Source organism: Macrobrachium nipponense, chromosome 8, assembly GCF_015104395.2.
Source record: "Macrobrachium nipponense isolate FS-2020 chromosome 8, ASM1510439v2, whole genome shotgun sequence".
Classification (NCBI taxonomy): Eukaryota; Metazoa; Arthropoda; class Malacostraca; order Decapoda; family Palaemonidae; genus Macrobrachium; species Macrobrachium nipponense.
Genome location: NC_087203.1, coordinates 61136204 through 61152197, shown reverse-complemented (window position 1 = coordinate 61152197; position 15994 = coordinate 61136204). Strand labels below are relative to the sequence as shown.

Here is a 15994-nt window from a genome sequence, read left to right as displayed (position 1 = left end):
ATATATAATATATTATGTATATATATATATATATATATATATATATATATATATATATATATATATATATATATATACCCGAATAATTGTACAAAGATGATAACACTCCTAAACTAACCTCTATTCTGAGTGAAGAATATCGTAATTGAAAAAAATTTCCTCCCAAGGATGAAGAAGGATTACTTGTCTGAAATCTAAAAAAAAATAAATAAATAAATAAAAGCAATCACTCCGCTACAGAGGCCCGCCGGAAACACGATAAGAAAATGACGAGGAGACTGAGAAAGCAAAGTGAGAATGTCGGCGGTTTGCTCATAACCTAAGACCTGTCTTTTGTTTGCTGCAGTCGAGAACCTTAAGTTCATAGGTCATGGAAGGTCAAGGCCTTTCCCTAAGTTCCGATTCATGATATGACGCGGTAGGGGAGGGGAGAGAAAGAGACGGTGGGGTAGTGATAGCAAGGGGTGGGACAGGAGGAGGAGGAGGAGCAGGAGAAGGAGGAGGAGGAGGAGGATGAAAAGAGGTGAGAAGACCGATAAGGAGCCTTGAGAGGAAAAAAGGATTCACTCGACAGACAGATAAACGGACGGACGCCCCTGAGCGTCTGCCAAGTAAGAAGCATCGGAAAGAAAAATCTCCTCGGAGCCCCCCTTACCCCTCCTAATACCCCTCCACGAACTCTCTCTCTCTCTCTCTCTCTCTTTCTCTTTAAATACACACGCATGATATATATATATATATATATATATATATATATATATATATATATATATATATATATATATATATATATATATATATATATATTAACAGATGATACATAACTTTTCCACCCTGATTATATCTTTTGTGTAGTTAACTGAGTATATTCAAATCTTGCGCCGACGTTTCGACATTGGGATGTTTTCATTTCTTTCTTCATCTTGATCTAGGTTTCTTAGTGACACACGCTTCCAAAATGTGAAGAAATTGATAAGTTGATATTATACAGTGACACACGTGGCCAATCACAGTCGACTAACGATCATATAAAATGTTCAAGGTTTTTGTTAATGGAGACACACACGCATATATATACATATATATGTATATATATACTTATGTATATATATATATATATATATATATATATATATTATATATCTAAGGTCTAGAATATATCTAAATAATTTTAATCTCCCTGCTTTCATCAAGTCCTTCAGGAAGAGGATGTTAGCTCCATGGCCTTCCCCACCCTATCTGCTACAGGCCGCAGTCAACTTATACTACTACTATAGTAGATTCACATCAACCATTCATCTGATGTCTAAGCCAGTCCCTCACAACGCTCCTGATAGGCTGTTGATAAGCCATTCACAGGGCTGGAAACTCTCCCGAGAGAGAGTTCACATAGGTAGGATGTATGTTCCACCTCTCCTGAGGGATACGTCTTCCCTCAGGAGAGGTGGAACATCCTGCCTATGTGAACTCTCGAGAGAGACTGAGAGTTCCCAGCCCTGTGACTGCGACACTGCGTCGTAAGGGACTGGCCTAAACAGCAGATGCACGGTTCATGTAAATCTACTATAGTCACATTATAGGTCAACTGAGGAACCATCAGATTCATCGTGACTTGCTCAAAAAGCTCCCGGTCGCGCGGAAATCGAACCTCAGCTCTCTCACTGTTCCAAGCAAAAACAAAGAGAGAAAGGAGATTAAATTCTAAATAAAAAGTCAAATTCTCCTGGATGTGTGCTCGTGAATTTGTATTTTTCTAAAATTAGAAACTCTTTGGAAGGAAAATCTTAAAATCAAGGTCTAAACACAAAGAGGCCCACTCATCGGATGCACAAAACTTGTCGCTTACCTGCGCATCCCTGATTATGACGTAATTTGTTTACAAACTATAAGACCCTCCGTATTGAATAGAATGCCAAAATAATGAGCTGCTCTTAGTAGTTGTTCTTTCTTTAGACCTAGATATAAATTACGCTAATTTCTTGTCACCGAAAGATGAATATTTCGATTCCAATACTCTATTTTTCACATATTAAAAAATAACTAAAAGAAAAAAATAGACACCAATATTCATGATATCTTTTGATAAAGAGTCCTATCTTGAGTATCAATACAACTAACATCAATACAAATTTCGTGAACTGTTATGATATTCCTGACCACAATAATAATATACATAATCAAAGGCGAAAACAAAAGCATGTAAGATATCTACAACCAATTGTACTACCAGGAAAAGGTTTGTACATAACTGAGGCGATTCACGTGATGCCTTTACACAATGCTCCTCTGTCCCATCAGAAGCCAAGTATACTTCCACAATTGTGCGTTGGTTCCATCTGTTTCTTAGCCAGATCATTGTATCTTATCACAACTCACGGTTGCAAGTGTTTCGAAGAGATTGTTGAAGCAGAGCCTTTAGAAAAATTACTGATAACCATCGAAGCAGGTCACTGTTAAAAAAAAAAAAAAAGTATTAATATGTGCCGGAAAATTCCAAGTTCGACATCTGATGATTCTCTTGTACATATCACTTGATTTTTCCTACTTTAGGTCCTGTACTATTACTAGCACCATAATTATGGCTTTCTGGGGATACTGTACTTGACAAAATTTAAGTCACTTTAATATTGCCTTCTCCCCTGAAACTCTGTCCACATTTAAAGCAAAAAGTAATTTTTACACACACACACACATATCTATATATATATACATACATACATACACACACACACACACACACACATATATATATATATATATGTGTGTGTGTGTGTGTATTTATTTATACGTATAACTGAATCACGAAAATATGGAACGTGATGAATATATATAAAGACAAAATCCACGAAAGAGAGAAATGATGGAGTTTTGTAAGGCCTTTTGACTTCTTGTTGTTTACTTACCTAAGTAAAGGACAAGAAGTCGAAAGGCCTTGCAGAACTCCATCGTTTCTCCTTCCTTCGTGGAATTTGTCTTTGTGTATTTATACGCACATAAAAACAAAGCTAAACCCAATGCGGTAATACGTAAATGGTGAGTTATAGATAATAATGTGTTCAAATGTAGGTACGTTTCATGAATGCCAGCTTGTACATAAATGCATACGAAATACATAACACAACGCATACGAATGTTCACGTGTACAGGCATGAATATTCCTCGGTTTACACTAACAAACCCGTAAAATCAAACAATAGGCCAAGTATTTACATTCCTACCAAAACTGGAATTAAATTGATAAACGGATCAAAAACCTTCAGTGAGATTACTAACATGAAAAATACAGATATTCTCGCGCCAAAATATACAATAAATAGTTAATAAAAACAACCCTGAAGGCAACGAAAATGATAATGCTCTACTAAGCTTGCTTTATTTGATTACTATGGATAGCGTAGAGTGTATATGAAATTAGAGAGAGATGTGTACGTGCGTGTGAGTATGTGTGTATATGTATATTGTATGTATGTATATATATATATATAGATATATATATATATATATATATATATATATGTGTGTGTGTGTGTGTGTGCGCGCGCGCGCGCGCATATATATATATATATATATATATATATATATATATATATATATATATATATATAGAGAGAGAGAGAGAGAGAGAGAGAGAGAGAGAGAGAGAGAGAGAGAGAGAGAGATTAACTAGTTCACGACTGCATCAGCCCTTTTGGTGAGGATTACCTTAGTCGAGGCTCTGCCATTTCATGTTATACATTTGGAAAGAGCAATGACCACGCACGATCTTTTCCTGTTTCTATCTATATTGCATATGCTAACCACAACAGTCGTCTAATAACTAGTACATAATTCAGTCCTCAGGTCAAGGTGGATATATTTATAGGGAACCCTCCCATCTGAGTCGTCCTGTTGTGAGGTAGAACCGCTGATACAAGAGAGAGAGAGACCTTACCTTACAGACCTTACAGTTTGTTCGGGTTGCCCCAGGTCCCTCAGTGTGAGGCACCTCTAATGTCTACCAGAGAGTTGCTAGTACATCTTCCGGTATATTTTGCATCTTCCAATCTTGGATGGTCTGGGATGCAGTTTAGATATTTGTCGAGCTTATTCTTAAACACATCTACGCTCACTCCTGATATATTCCTCAGATGTGCTGGCAACGCATTGAATAGACGCTGCATTATCGATGCTGGTGCGTAGTGGATTAATGTCCTGTGTGCTTTCCTTATTTTTCCTGGTATAGTTTTGGGCACTATTAATCTACCTCTGCTTGCTCTTTCTGAGAGAGAGAGAGAGAGAGAGAGAGATGCTTTATAACATACGTGGAAACTGTTCACGAAACGGCATGAAACTGCTAAAAAAAGATATAAAAAACTTCCCACTCTCATTTCAGTAAAGCTAAGACAGAGAGAGAGAGAGAGAGAGTTTCTATATGCGTATAGAGAGTAAAAAATGTCATGAAACATCACTAAAAAAAAAAATTTTTTTTCTTTCTTTTTTCGACTCAGGCATATCGTACCCTTTCCGAGAAATAGGTGTCCCACTTTAGGCTTCACACGTACGCACTCAAATCAGACAGTTGACGGTTGTAGCCATCAGATCGGACAAGAAAAACATTTATAAATATAAAACACATACGCTCACACACACACATACACAAGAACATGTTTCATATCTGACGTTCTTACCTTATTAGATATATATAAAAAATAGGTACTTTTATCCCTTGATTTTTTTTTTGCCTCTTATTGCCTATTACTAATTGAGCACTTGACATAAATAATTAAAGTGGGTTTCAGAATGAGTGGTCAGCGTCACTTAAGATTTAAAATCTTACAAAAATGAGTCAATTTTAAGAATATTTGTAAAACATTTATGAAATACTAATTGTTAATATTGACGACGGTAACATTATACGCTTTTATTGATCGAAAATATTCGTAGGATATCATTCTCTAACTGAAGGCAAAGACAAAGTACACAATAATCACGTCAATAAAATCATTACAATTAAGGACACTTAACTGACTACCGCTTCTATCACGCGAACTCAAGGAACCAATTGAAAACATTAACAGCGCCATTTACCTGGAGTCAAAACGACACAAACAAAATCAGATAGCACGTAGGAAACCAAGTTAACATATGAAACTGTTAAAAAACTGCAAAAACGATGGGCAACCAGTTTGATCAGACTGCTATGCCACCCACCTCCAGGATGTGGAATTTTCTGCCTTCCGCGATGTTCCTTGAATTATTAATTCCATAACCTTCATTTCAAAGAGGCAGGCTTTCCCTCAAACCTCTGAGCGAGCTCCATCAAAACACTTTTATTAACGAGAACATGTCTTGGTAACCATGCCCGCCGAAGTGTCTTAAATTTTGGTTATGCCTTTCTAAATCACTTTAAAAAAAAAAAAAAAAAAAAAAAAAAAAAAAAAAAAAAAAAACAATAACTAAAGTAAAGCCAACGAGTCTAAAGGTTTCATTATTGTGCCCTGGCAACCTACCGTTAAAGTAATCGTATGCACCGTATTTGATCTGTAGTTTACATTTCATATAAAACACAAATGCAAGAACTATAATTCAAATGCCTTTCAAAAAATGGTTGACGCCCTAGTGTAATCCGCAGTTAAGTCTTATTGGCTTTTCAAACGAAAAACGAAGCCTTAGAACTTCAAATCTGATGATTTTTCATTCAGAATGCTAGCCTTCATATAGAATAGCAAAGATATATTATTTGACTTATATAGCTAAATAAAGGCTCTTGAACATTTCAATGGGAAAACGAAGTATCAAGGCCAATTTTCCTCTTCATTTCCTGAAACACTCTGAGCTCTCACACAACATGACAATAGAATAAATAAAAAAATGTCAGTTCACTTGCGATACCGCACAGTTGTTTACTTAATGATTGAGTCATAAGTTATTTACCTTGCAAGTTAAATGTTCGAAAAACATACGAATTACTCAATAAAAGACATTACAAGGGAATCATGACTCACAGCAAAATTAACATTAGCATGTACACCAACATGACTCATGAAGATGAGGTCGCTGAGTAGCTCTCTCTCTCTCTCTCTCTCTCTCTCTCTCTCTCTCTCTCTCTCTAAGCTTAAGCTTAGCCTTATCCTGTAAAGTCATCCGTTTGCACGTAATCTTAATCTGTGTCTGCTTTGGACTTTTGCTGAAAAGTCAGTATTGTTGAACTTTGCCTAATTATACTCTCCTAATGATATGACAGTTAGGAAAACATTTTCGTACCTGTGGTAAAATTTTGAGACACAGGCTTTAGCATGTGGTGGAATTTTGGCTGATAATTCTATCCCTGCAGCAGAAGAGTTCAAATGTGCACTAATAATAATCATGGTAATAACAATAAAAAAGAAGTAAAAAATGCGCCGCAGTTTCTTTGGGGCAATCAAGTTTTCTGTACGCTGTATGATGCTGTATGAGCGGCAACCCATAAAGCTTTCAGCCACGGCCGGGTGGTGGCCTGTCCTATAGCGTTGCCAGACGCATGATTATGACAAACTCTAACCTTAAATAGAATAAAAACTACTGACGCTAAATGGCTGCAATTTGGTATATTTGATGACTGAAGGCTGGGTGATCAACATACCAATTTGCAGCCCTCTAGCCTCAGTAAACTAAAGCAGATATCAAAGACTGTAGACCTCCACTAAAGCCAGGATATCTAAGCTCCCCCTAATACTATGTCGTTGTCCAGATCCATCTCAACATCTGCAGTCGTGTTGCCACATTCAGGGCCCAGTTTTGGGGAAAATTTGTGCAAGAATGTACGTATAACTTCCGATGAATCCTACTAACAAACACGCAAACAAACTGAAGTAGAAACAGTATATCCACACGCTCCACTTGCCTATATATGGTCGCAAGATACTCTGCCTACTTGGGTCCTGTAGTTTCCAAGAACTCGTCAGCATCATTCACCCATTACTTGTGGTCTCCTTTTCCTATTTTGTCACAGAATTTCCGAATTATGAGCACTTTCCATCAGACGATCGTCCTCTTTTCCTCTACGTGATCACAGCACCATAAAAGTTAATGGACTGCCTTTTCACCTATTCTAACCCATTTACCAGATATTCTAGTCTAAACATCTCTCCCATTTGTGTCCCTCCTCATTCCATGTAATATAACCTTATTTCATATATGCTCAACCAGCTTAAAGTTTTCCCTAATTTACCTTCAACATTCACACATAAAATCCATAAGGAGAGATGAGTCAACAAGTTCTTCATACGACTGAACCTTTGCTTCAATACTTTTTTTTTCCTAGACCTTCAGCACACACTGCTATCCACCCACCCCTTACTTCATTTATTTTGTGAGTCACCTGTTATCTCATCTATTACATTTCCTTGGAAAAGCCATTCGGATGAACTACTTCCATTATTTCGCAATCTGTACTGACATTCTATATTATTATATATATATTATATAGTATATTATATATATATATTATATTATATATCTACTATATATTCTTCTTTGGTTTAGTTGTAGACTAAAATATCTCCTGCAATCTCTCTCTCTCTCTCTCTCTCTCTCTCTCTCTCTCTCTCTCTCTCTCTCTATATATATATATATATATATATATATATATATATATATATATATATATATTATATATATATATATATATATATAGATATATAATATATATAATCTATCTATCTATCTATCTATATATCTATACATATATATATACTATATATATATATACTATATATATATATATAAATAAATATATATAATAGATATACACATATATATATATACATATAAATATATATATATGTATATATATATGTATATATATATATATATATATATATATATATATATAGATATATATAGATAGATAGATATAGGCTATATATATATATATATATATATATATATATATATATATATATATATATATATATGTGTGTGTGTATATATATATATTTATATACTAGGGATATTATATTATAAATATATATCTGTATGTATATATATATATATATATATATATCATATCTCCTATTATATATATATATATATATATATATATATATATATATATTGGGTATGAACGGGTGAATTATATTCTGCTAAAACAGAATTCCATCTGATAAAACGAGCCCACAAAAACGCCAAAATATAGAAATAAAGTATATATTTCAGAGACCAAACTGTCTCTTTTTGAAATATAGAAGTATATTGTATTTACCGTTCTCCATCCCTATATTTATATATATATATATAAGTTATATATATCTATATATATATATCTATATATATATATATACACTTTACATATACAGAGAGAGAGAGAGAGAGAGAGAGAGAGAGAGAGAGAGAGAGAGAGATTGCAGGAGATATTGTCCCAACGAAACTAAACCACACAAGAATATATGAACCAGAACTTTTACAAAAAATTATGATCAAACCTAAACTTTACTCACATACAATTGCTCTGGTCTATCGAAATCCTGACGTAAATAAATGAATGACTCTTGGGCGACGGTTCAAATAAAACCTCAGCGTGACCTTAAGAGTGGGCAGGGGGTGAGCCAAACTCCAGAAAAATACATTTCAGTATGAAACTTTATTACAATATTACGTAAGACTTCCGAACGAGAAAGATGATCCAACAGAAAGTGATGGTCTAAAAGACCCTCTCAATTATTTAATTAAAAATGGCCTACCAAATTTTTTTTTAACCAGATGCGAAGAGTTAGTTACCTCCTACGCTAATTTGCAATTGTAGGATGGTGTGAATTAACACAGCGACGAGAAATTTCAGTGAGAAGGGGAGGATGCTGCTGCACTTCACTGAAATACCTTAATCATATCAAGGTGGTGTAATATCAGTCAGTCTTTTACTAAAATTAAGATCTATCGCAGGTAAATCCAAAAGGGGTCTCCACAGCCATAATTTCTTTCTTTATATCTAATGGACTAGCCATTGTATTCACATTAAACTTCACTAAATTTGTTATAAGAGATAACTAAATCAAGAATACGGGAGATGCATTGCAGTTCTTGGGCCAAATAAATTGCACATTCTGCCTCACTTCCCTGAAATCGTAGCCACATCAGGCTACTTGAAAAGCTCACAAATTAAAAAGAAACCAAACATTCACATCCGTCAAACAACGTCGAACTCTTACAAATCACGTACGATTTCCAAATGTCACCTTTTTCATCAATAACTATCCATCTATCCATCGGTGACCGACTTTGCATGTAATCGGGGACAGTGCTGACGACATAGGCATCATAATTAAGTCTTACCTCACTCTGGTAGAATCAAGTGACCAAGCGCTTGTTTTCATTACCTTCTGCTGTCTCCGCCAAATGCACAGGTGGTCCGCCTCAGCCACTTTGACTGTTTGTTTATGCAGACATGGCACCTCGCCAAGATCTGATAAACATTAACCATCGATATTTGATTTACTGACGTCGAAACGTCTTAGGAACTTTTTAATACACAAGCAAACGGGCATTTTTCAGTGAGATTTCAACCGATCTTGTAAACAAAATAAACTTTTTGAAATTCTAAACATACTTTATTCCGTCGGCAAACTGTCAATCTTAGACTGAACTGACTTGAATAGAGAGCATAAAGCTCTGGAAATCAGCTTTTTCTTAAGCCTTTTCTTAACAAAGATTCCCCTTGAATCGTCTCCATGCTTGTTGAGTAAGGGCCGTCACCTAGATTTCCAGCATCACATATTACTTATGTAAGCATTTATTATTATTTTTCTAACACCAAGAAGCAAAAACGTCGAGTGAAACCATACAAAAGCCGTAGTAATATCACTGTTCTTCTGTCCCACCGTTATCCCTACATTATGGGGTTGGTTTCCAGATGCGCCTTCTCCACTACCTTCTATTAAAGCCATCATCTTCCACCAAACCTCTTCTCTCCATATCTTCCTTCACTTTAGCTCGCAATCTAATTCCCTGTCTCCCTCTCGATCTTCTTTCCCTAACAAGTTCCTCCCACGCCCTCTTCACTCCTTCGTCGTCATCTATCCTCAACATATGCCCATACCATTTCAATCGTAACTCTCTTATCATTTATATAATCTTTACTAAGCCTGCCCTTCTTCTTATTTCCTCATTTTCCAGTCTCTCAAGCAGCGATATTCCCATAACCCACCTCAGCATTCTCATCTCTGTTCTCTCAAGCTTTACTTCCTCTTTCCTTCATAAAGCCCATGTTTCTGATCCATACATTAACACTGGTCTTATCACTGGTGATTTCAAATAGGGTCAAAATTTAATACTTGAAAAAACCAAACCCAGAATCAAATGGAATGCAATCCAGAAAGATAAACAGCATAGTGAGTGATACGTTCAAGTTGCAACATTTTAGACATATATTGGCATTTAATTTACACACACACACAAAATTCTGTTAGCAATACTTGGGAATAACAAGAATGTGTATGTTTAAGAAGATTATCTTTAAACAGTAGTCCATATAATCATCTGATTAATTCAACTCTGAGCGCCTTCCGCAAATGAGCTGGATTACCTCCTGAATTCAGCCTGTCTATCTGTCTCTAACTTCTAACACACAGACGGGACATTTCCAAATTTATACAAGGCGTAGATTTAACTTCGTCGCAGTTATCATACACTGCAGAACATGTGACTCATAGGTAGACAGACCTTGGAGGACAACGTGAATCATTTGTTCGTCAGCCTTGATGTGAGACTGAGCTTTCAACGTTGAAGCTCTTTTATTGCTCACTGTAAAAGAACTGATTGTGTTCGCAGGTTACGATCTTTTCTGTAACATTAAGTAAATTCTGTTACCTTGCTCCATGTAATAGAGTTTCTTTAACAATATTCTCTCTCTCTCTCTCTCTCTCTCTCTCTCTCTCTCTCTCTCTCTCTCTCTCTCTCTCTCATGTGTGTGCGTGCGTGTGTGCGCATACAATTTCTGGATCTTTTCATACCTCGTTACTTGTTATTTTTCAGAGAAAATATTTCATTACTGTCCAACTGTACATTCATGAAAAACCTTCCTGTCCCCTTTTAAGGGTTACAGCAGCAACCATTAAGATTCTCACAGATGGAATGAAGCACTATTTCGTTTTATCATTACGTAAAATCATCTATCACTTTCCGACGACAGTCCAGTGATATTTGCTTGCCTCAGCTTTAATGATTTTTTCATTCACCAACCAAATCACATTTAACGACAAAAATGTGATAGCGAATGCGTCTGCTGAAACAGAAAACCAAAGTAGCTCTAGTCGACAGCAAGCAAGAATGCTTTTGTTCGATAGCCATTTCAAAAAGATATTTTATTGAATAGGATATCTAAATTTCCTAAATCACAAGTAAACCCCCCAAAGTTTTACATACAAAAGAAAGTCCATTTCCAAATTATCCTCCTTTTGATAAGTGGAACCTAGTGCAATAAATTTTTCAGCTGAAAACAAAATATAATGGCAGGGAGAATTGAATCTGATGTTAAAATAGATCTGAAACCAAAAGGAGATCGAGGTTTTTCATTTTTTAAGGGGGAGGGGCGGCTGGGGGTTAACGGAGGTATACGATTTTTGGGAGCTTTCTAGTTACTAATGTTCTGACTACACAGAAGTTATGGCCGTGTAAAAGTAAAAATCTATCACTGAAAAAGAGGTTGATAATTGCTTAAATTCGTTATGGCGTAAAAATTCCAATGTTATCACTCCAAGAACTTTATGATTATGGGATAATCGCCAATGACTGTCCATTACCGTGTTTTTTTAACTTCCCACTCAATCACGCACTCACATCAGAGGGTCTCGGGACTAACTGTAGACCTGTCCGCCAGTATCAGACCCTTGTGAGTTGAATTACTAGTTTTTTATTTCTTTATTTAAAGGAAATAGTCGCATTAAATCTATGGCCAACCCTCAACTTTTATCATTCTACCATAAGACCAGCATGATTATGCAAGCCCTGATGGTACAGTCATTTTTTTAACTATCCTGAGATACTTCCGATCACGCACAGTCCAAACAACGTTTAGTTTTTCAAAATACAAAAGCGAAATCAGATGCAAAAGATGAGAGAGAGAGAGAGAGAGAGAGAGAGAGAGAGAGAGAGAGAGAGAGAGAGAGTTCTGAAGTCAGCTCGTGGTCAGCAAAATGAACACCTGCACATAACTACTCAGGAATGTTGAGGATGTGTTCCCATGAAAGAAGCCCCAAGACCAAACTCTCACACTCCTTGAAGATGGCAGTGTCAAATGGGTTATGCCTATTAACTCCGGGGAATTTCATGGCGGCCAGCCAGAGAGCAAGTAGTACACCCTCCATTAGGAGAAGGTAAACAAAACGACATGGGAAAGGGTCAATGATGCTGCTATGATCATCGTGTCTTCCTACAAACTTGTTTTATATAATGGTTGTCTGTATAAGGAGTAGTCTTTCCGTTTTACGATGCTTGATGTAAGGCTGCGCTATTTCCTTGACAATTAAATGAGAATGACTGAACCCCTGTATGTTATCCAATCAACTTCGGTCACTCTTTGGTTAAGCTATGGAACGAGAATTATTATTTGTCGCTCATGCGTTCTGTAACACGACCCTCAGATTGACATCATAAAAGCACTATGCCAACATAAAAAGATTACGCGGACTTTAAACATTTATCACTTTACTAGTCTTAGCCTTAACTTACAAAATACCACTAATGTTGGGGGCGGGGTCACAGGGATGGCAATATAGCCCAAAAGTATAATCTAAGAAACTGAAAGGTTAACGTTAACACCCTGTAGACCCACCGTATCTAAAGTCTAAGGAGAAAGAAGAATGGGATTGAAATTATATATATGTGTGTGTGTGTGTGTGGATTCTTGTCTCCACTTCACCAACTAATGATTACACATGTCCAAGGATGAAACCTTGGTCACGGTCTTGAAGCGTTCTCTTTTTAATATTATTGAGTTGAACACAAATTCACATAGACTGTGATAACCATTGTCCGCCATCCACCCCAACCTCTTCTCCTTCCTCGGTTTCCTTTTCACCGCAGCAAGGGATCTGTCAATCTTTCTTTCTACAGGCACTATTTAAGCAAGTGTTTCATCTCCTCTCCTACTGATAAATAACATGACTAACAATGCCTTACTTTCTCAGTTCTATGACATTTCCTCTTTGCCATGGAACTTTACCCATGTTCCATTTTGCCTACTGGGCAGATAAAAAGTTTTGATTTGAACTTTTCCTTGAACTTCATAAAGAAACAATAATAATATGTACACTATAAACCAGGGGTCAATGAATAGTCAGGGGGTCGAAAGGGGTCGATGAACAACAAACGGATCGGTGAATGTTCACTGCTGGGGTCCACAGTACCAATGAAACCTCCAATTTGAAATTCTCGTTAATAATTTGTAAAAATCTGACTATCATACCTCATTATATTAAACAAAATTATACTACTTTCTTGAATTAAAGAATAGGTCAATTATTTTTTCACTAAAAATCTCACAATTTTCATAAGAGCTTGTAAAAACACTAGGTTCAACCAACCACTCGCAAGTCATCGTGCCTTCCAACTTTAAAATTTATTATAATGGCTGCTGTTGCTACTATGAGGAAATGCCAACAGAATTCTCAGGAATATTTGAAATAAGGATTCATTAGTTCTTTAACTAATGACACCAAGTCATGGTGTCTAGTGTGGAAAAACTTTTACATTTTGATACCACGAAACCTACAGAGATGATGGATCACCTTGAAAAGGTTCACTGATAAGAAAAACAAAGAAATCGGTGAAGCAATCATAATCCCAGCCATTAAAGACGTTATAGAAACTGTTATGAAGAAAAATACTCACTCTGTTCAGAAAAAATTTGCTATTAACTAATAGTACAGCGCAAAGAATTGATATAATGGCAGAAGATGTAGAAAAAACTTTAGCAACGGAACTCCGAGATAGTAAGCTATCTCTACAACTTGATGAGTCAACTTTTGGCAGCTCCACTCTTCTCATGGCCTGTTTGAGGTATGCCAGCCATCAAAGTCAAAATGACATTACTGATGAATTTTTCTTTGCCAAATATCTCACAGATGACCCAAAAGGCGAGACAATTGTACTGTGCGTGCAGCAGAATTTCGAAGAGCAAAATATACATTAGTAATGTTACTGCAGTGGCTAATGATGGTGCACCAGCGATGGTGGGTCGGTGCAGAGGATTTGGAAAAAGTACCTGAGGTAAGGGGTCTGTCTAGGGATCACAGCTTGCAAAGAATTGTTGACTTATACAGCTCAACAATTCAGTTCCTGGCAGACGTGGATTCATCATTATGTGAAGAGTTGAAAAATATTCCCTGTTCTATTTGGCAGATCTCTATTTAATGAGAGACAAAAATGCTGGAGGAGTAAAGATGTTACCATCATTCAGGACAGGACAGTTTTACTGGAATTCCTAGGAAAGCTTAGCTTGTTTAGAGTTTCACTGTCATGTAGAGAACTTCAGTATTTTTCAACGTACAACAAATACAAAGTGAAAGCAATTCTGATGGGGGACCTAGAGATGCATATGAATCATTTGGAGAATTTAATTGAAGACTTTAATGTGCACTTTGAAAACTTGGAATGGATGAAAGTGCCAGATTGGATCCTAACTCCGTTTGATGTTGAAATAAGGAATGCAGATATTGCCTCACACCTGGAGGAGGAATTCACTGAGATGACTGTGGACCTGGAAGCAAGTGCCTTGTTCAGAAGAAAAGGTCTCAGTGAATTGTGGATCAACGAGAACAACGTTGCTAAATATCCTCGGCTTTGTGAAGTGGTTGAGCCATTTTTACTTGCTTTCCCAAGTTCATACATAGCTGAAGCTGGTTTCAGTCATGCATACGCAGTCTTAACAAAACAGATGAGCAGACTGAGCCTGCGAGAACGAAGTGGCCTACGGCTGAAGCTCACCAACCTGCAAACTAATACCAGTATCCTTGTTGAGTCCCATCAGGCACATCCTTCACACTAATGAGGTCAACAATGGAAGAAAAAGGTATGTTGCACTGAGAATTAAGTTACATAAACTCATACATCTAAAGTTCTAATCATATTTTCTTGTGTTACCTTTTTATCATACTGCATGTCAAGTACTAAACTATTACTACTTAAATTGATTTTGACAGAAGTGTTTTTTCTTCACGAATTATTGAATGTTAGGCTAAGGGGTCGATAGAAAATTTTAAACTTCATTGTGGGGTCGACGAGTTAAAAAGTTTGAGAACCCCCTGCTATAATAAACAAACATTCCAGTGTGCAGGGATGGAAAGAATAGGTGAGGGGAATTTCAATGTAAACAAGGTAGAACACAATTAGCACGGCCAAAAGCTCTTTCACGACCTATCAAGGCAATAAGTCATAATCGCTTCAAAATGAAATAAAGTTGAAGGAAAATCGTTGAGAACTGCGACACAAACTTCCCATTATTCTTGGTGATACAAAGGCAGAGGCAGCAGATATTAAAGGCCAATATACTATGTTAGTTCGAATGTGTACGCACGTGTGCGTGTGTGTGTGTTGGCATATGTGCGCGCGAGTGCGGGTGTATATTGCCGTAAAACGCTGAGCCGTTACGTAAAATGGGCTTGTCCAAAGCAGTGACGGCTCCTTTTCGGGGGAGATGTCTAACCAAATGGTGATCGATGACTTGATTACAACTTGGAAATTTCCAGATAATTCCTGAAGGGAGTAGGACGGCTTAAGCCTTTGCCTCACGGACACCATGTTATGGCGTCAGCGACGCTCCATTTGGGCACGAATCTTCCTAGAATGGATTCTTTAGGCCACTAAGGAATTCAACTCCATTTTTAGCATTTCATGACATGCAGTGCGTGAAAGAAAACCATACTTAAGCCTAGTAAAAGAATATAAAACAAAGACCTTTTATTAAGAATAAAATAAGCTTTATGTTCTTATCACAAGATCTCTCCTCGGAGCAAATCCTCTCGATGCTTTTGACGGTCGGTCG

The 15994-nt window shown here is 36.6% G+C and overlaps 1 protein-coding gene across 1 annotated transcript; it reads left to right on the top strand.

The window, feature by feature from the left end:
• The first annotated feature begins 13897 nt into the window (after window positions 1–13897).
• Window positions 13898–14998, top strand: LOC135223111 (SCAN domain-containing protein 3-like). Its single transcript, XM_064261616.1, has 2 exons — window positions 13898–14010; window positions 14353–14998. Exons 1-2 carry the CDS (start codon window positions 13898–13900, stop codon window positions 14996–14998), a joined length of 759 nt encoding a protein of 252 aa, XP_064117686.1.
• The last annotated feature ends 996 nt before the right edge of the window (window positions 14999–15994 follow it).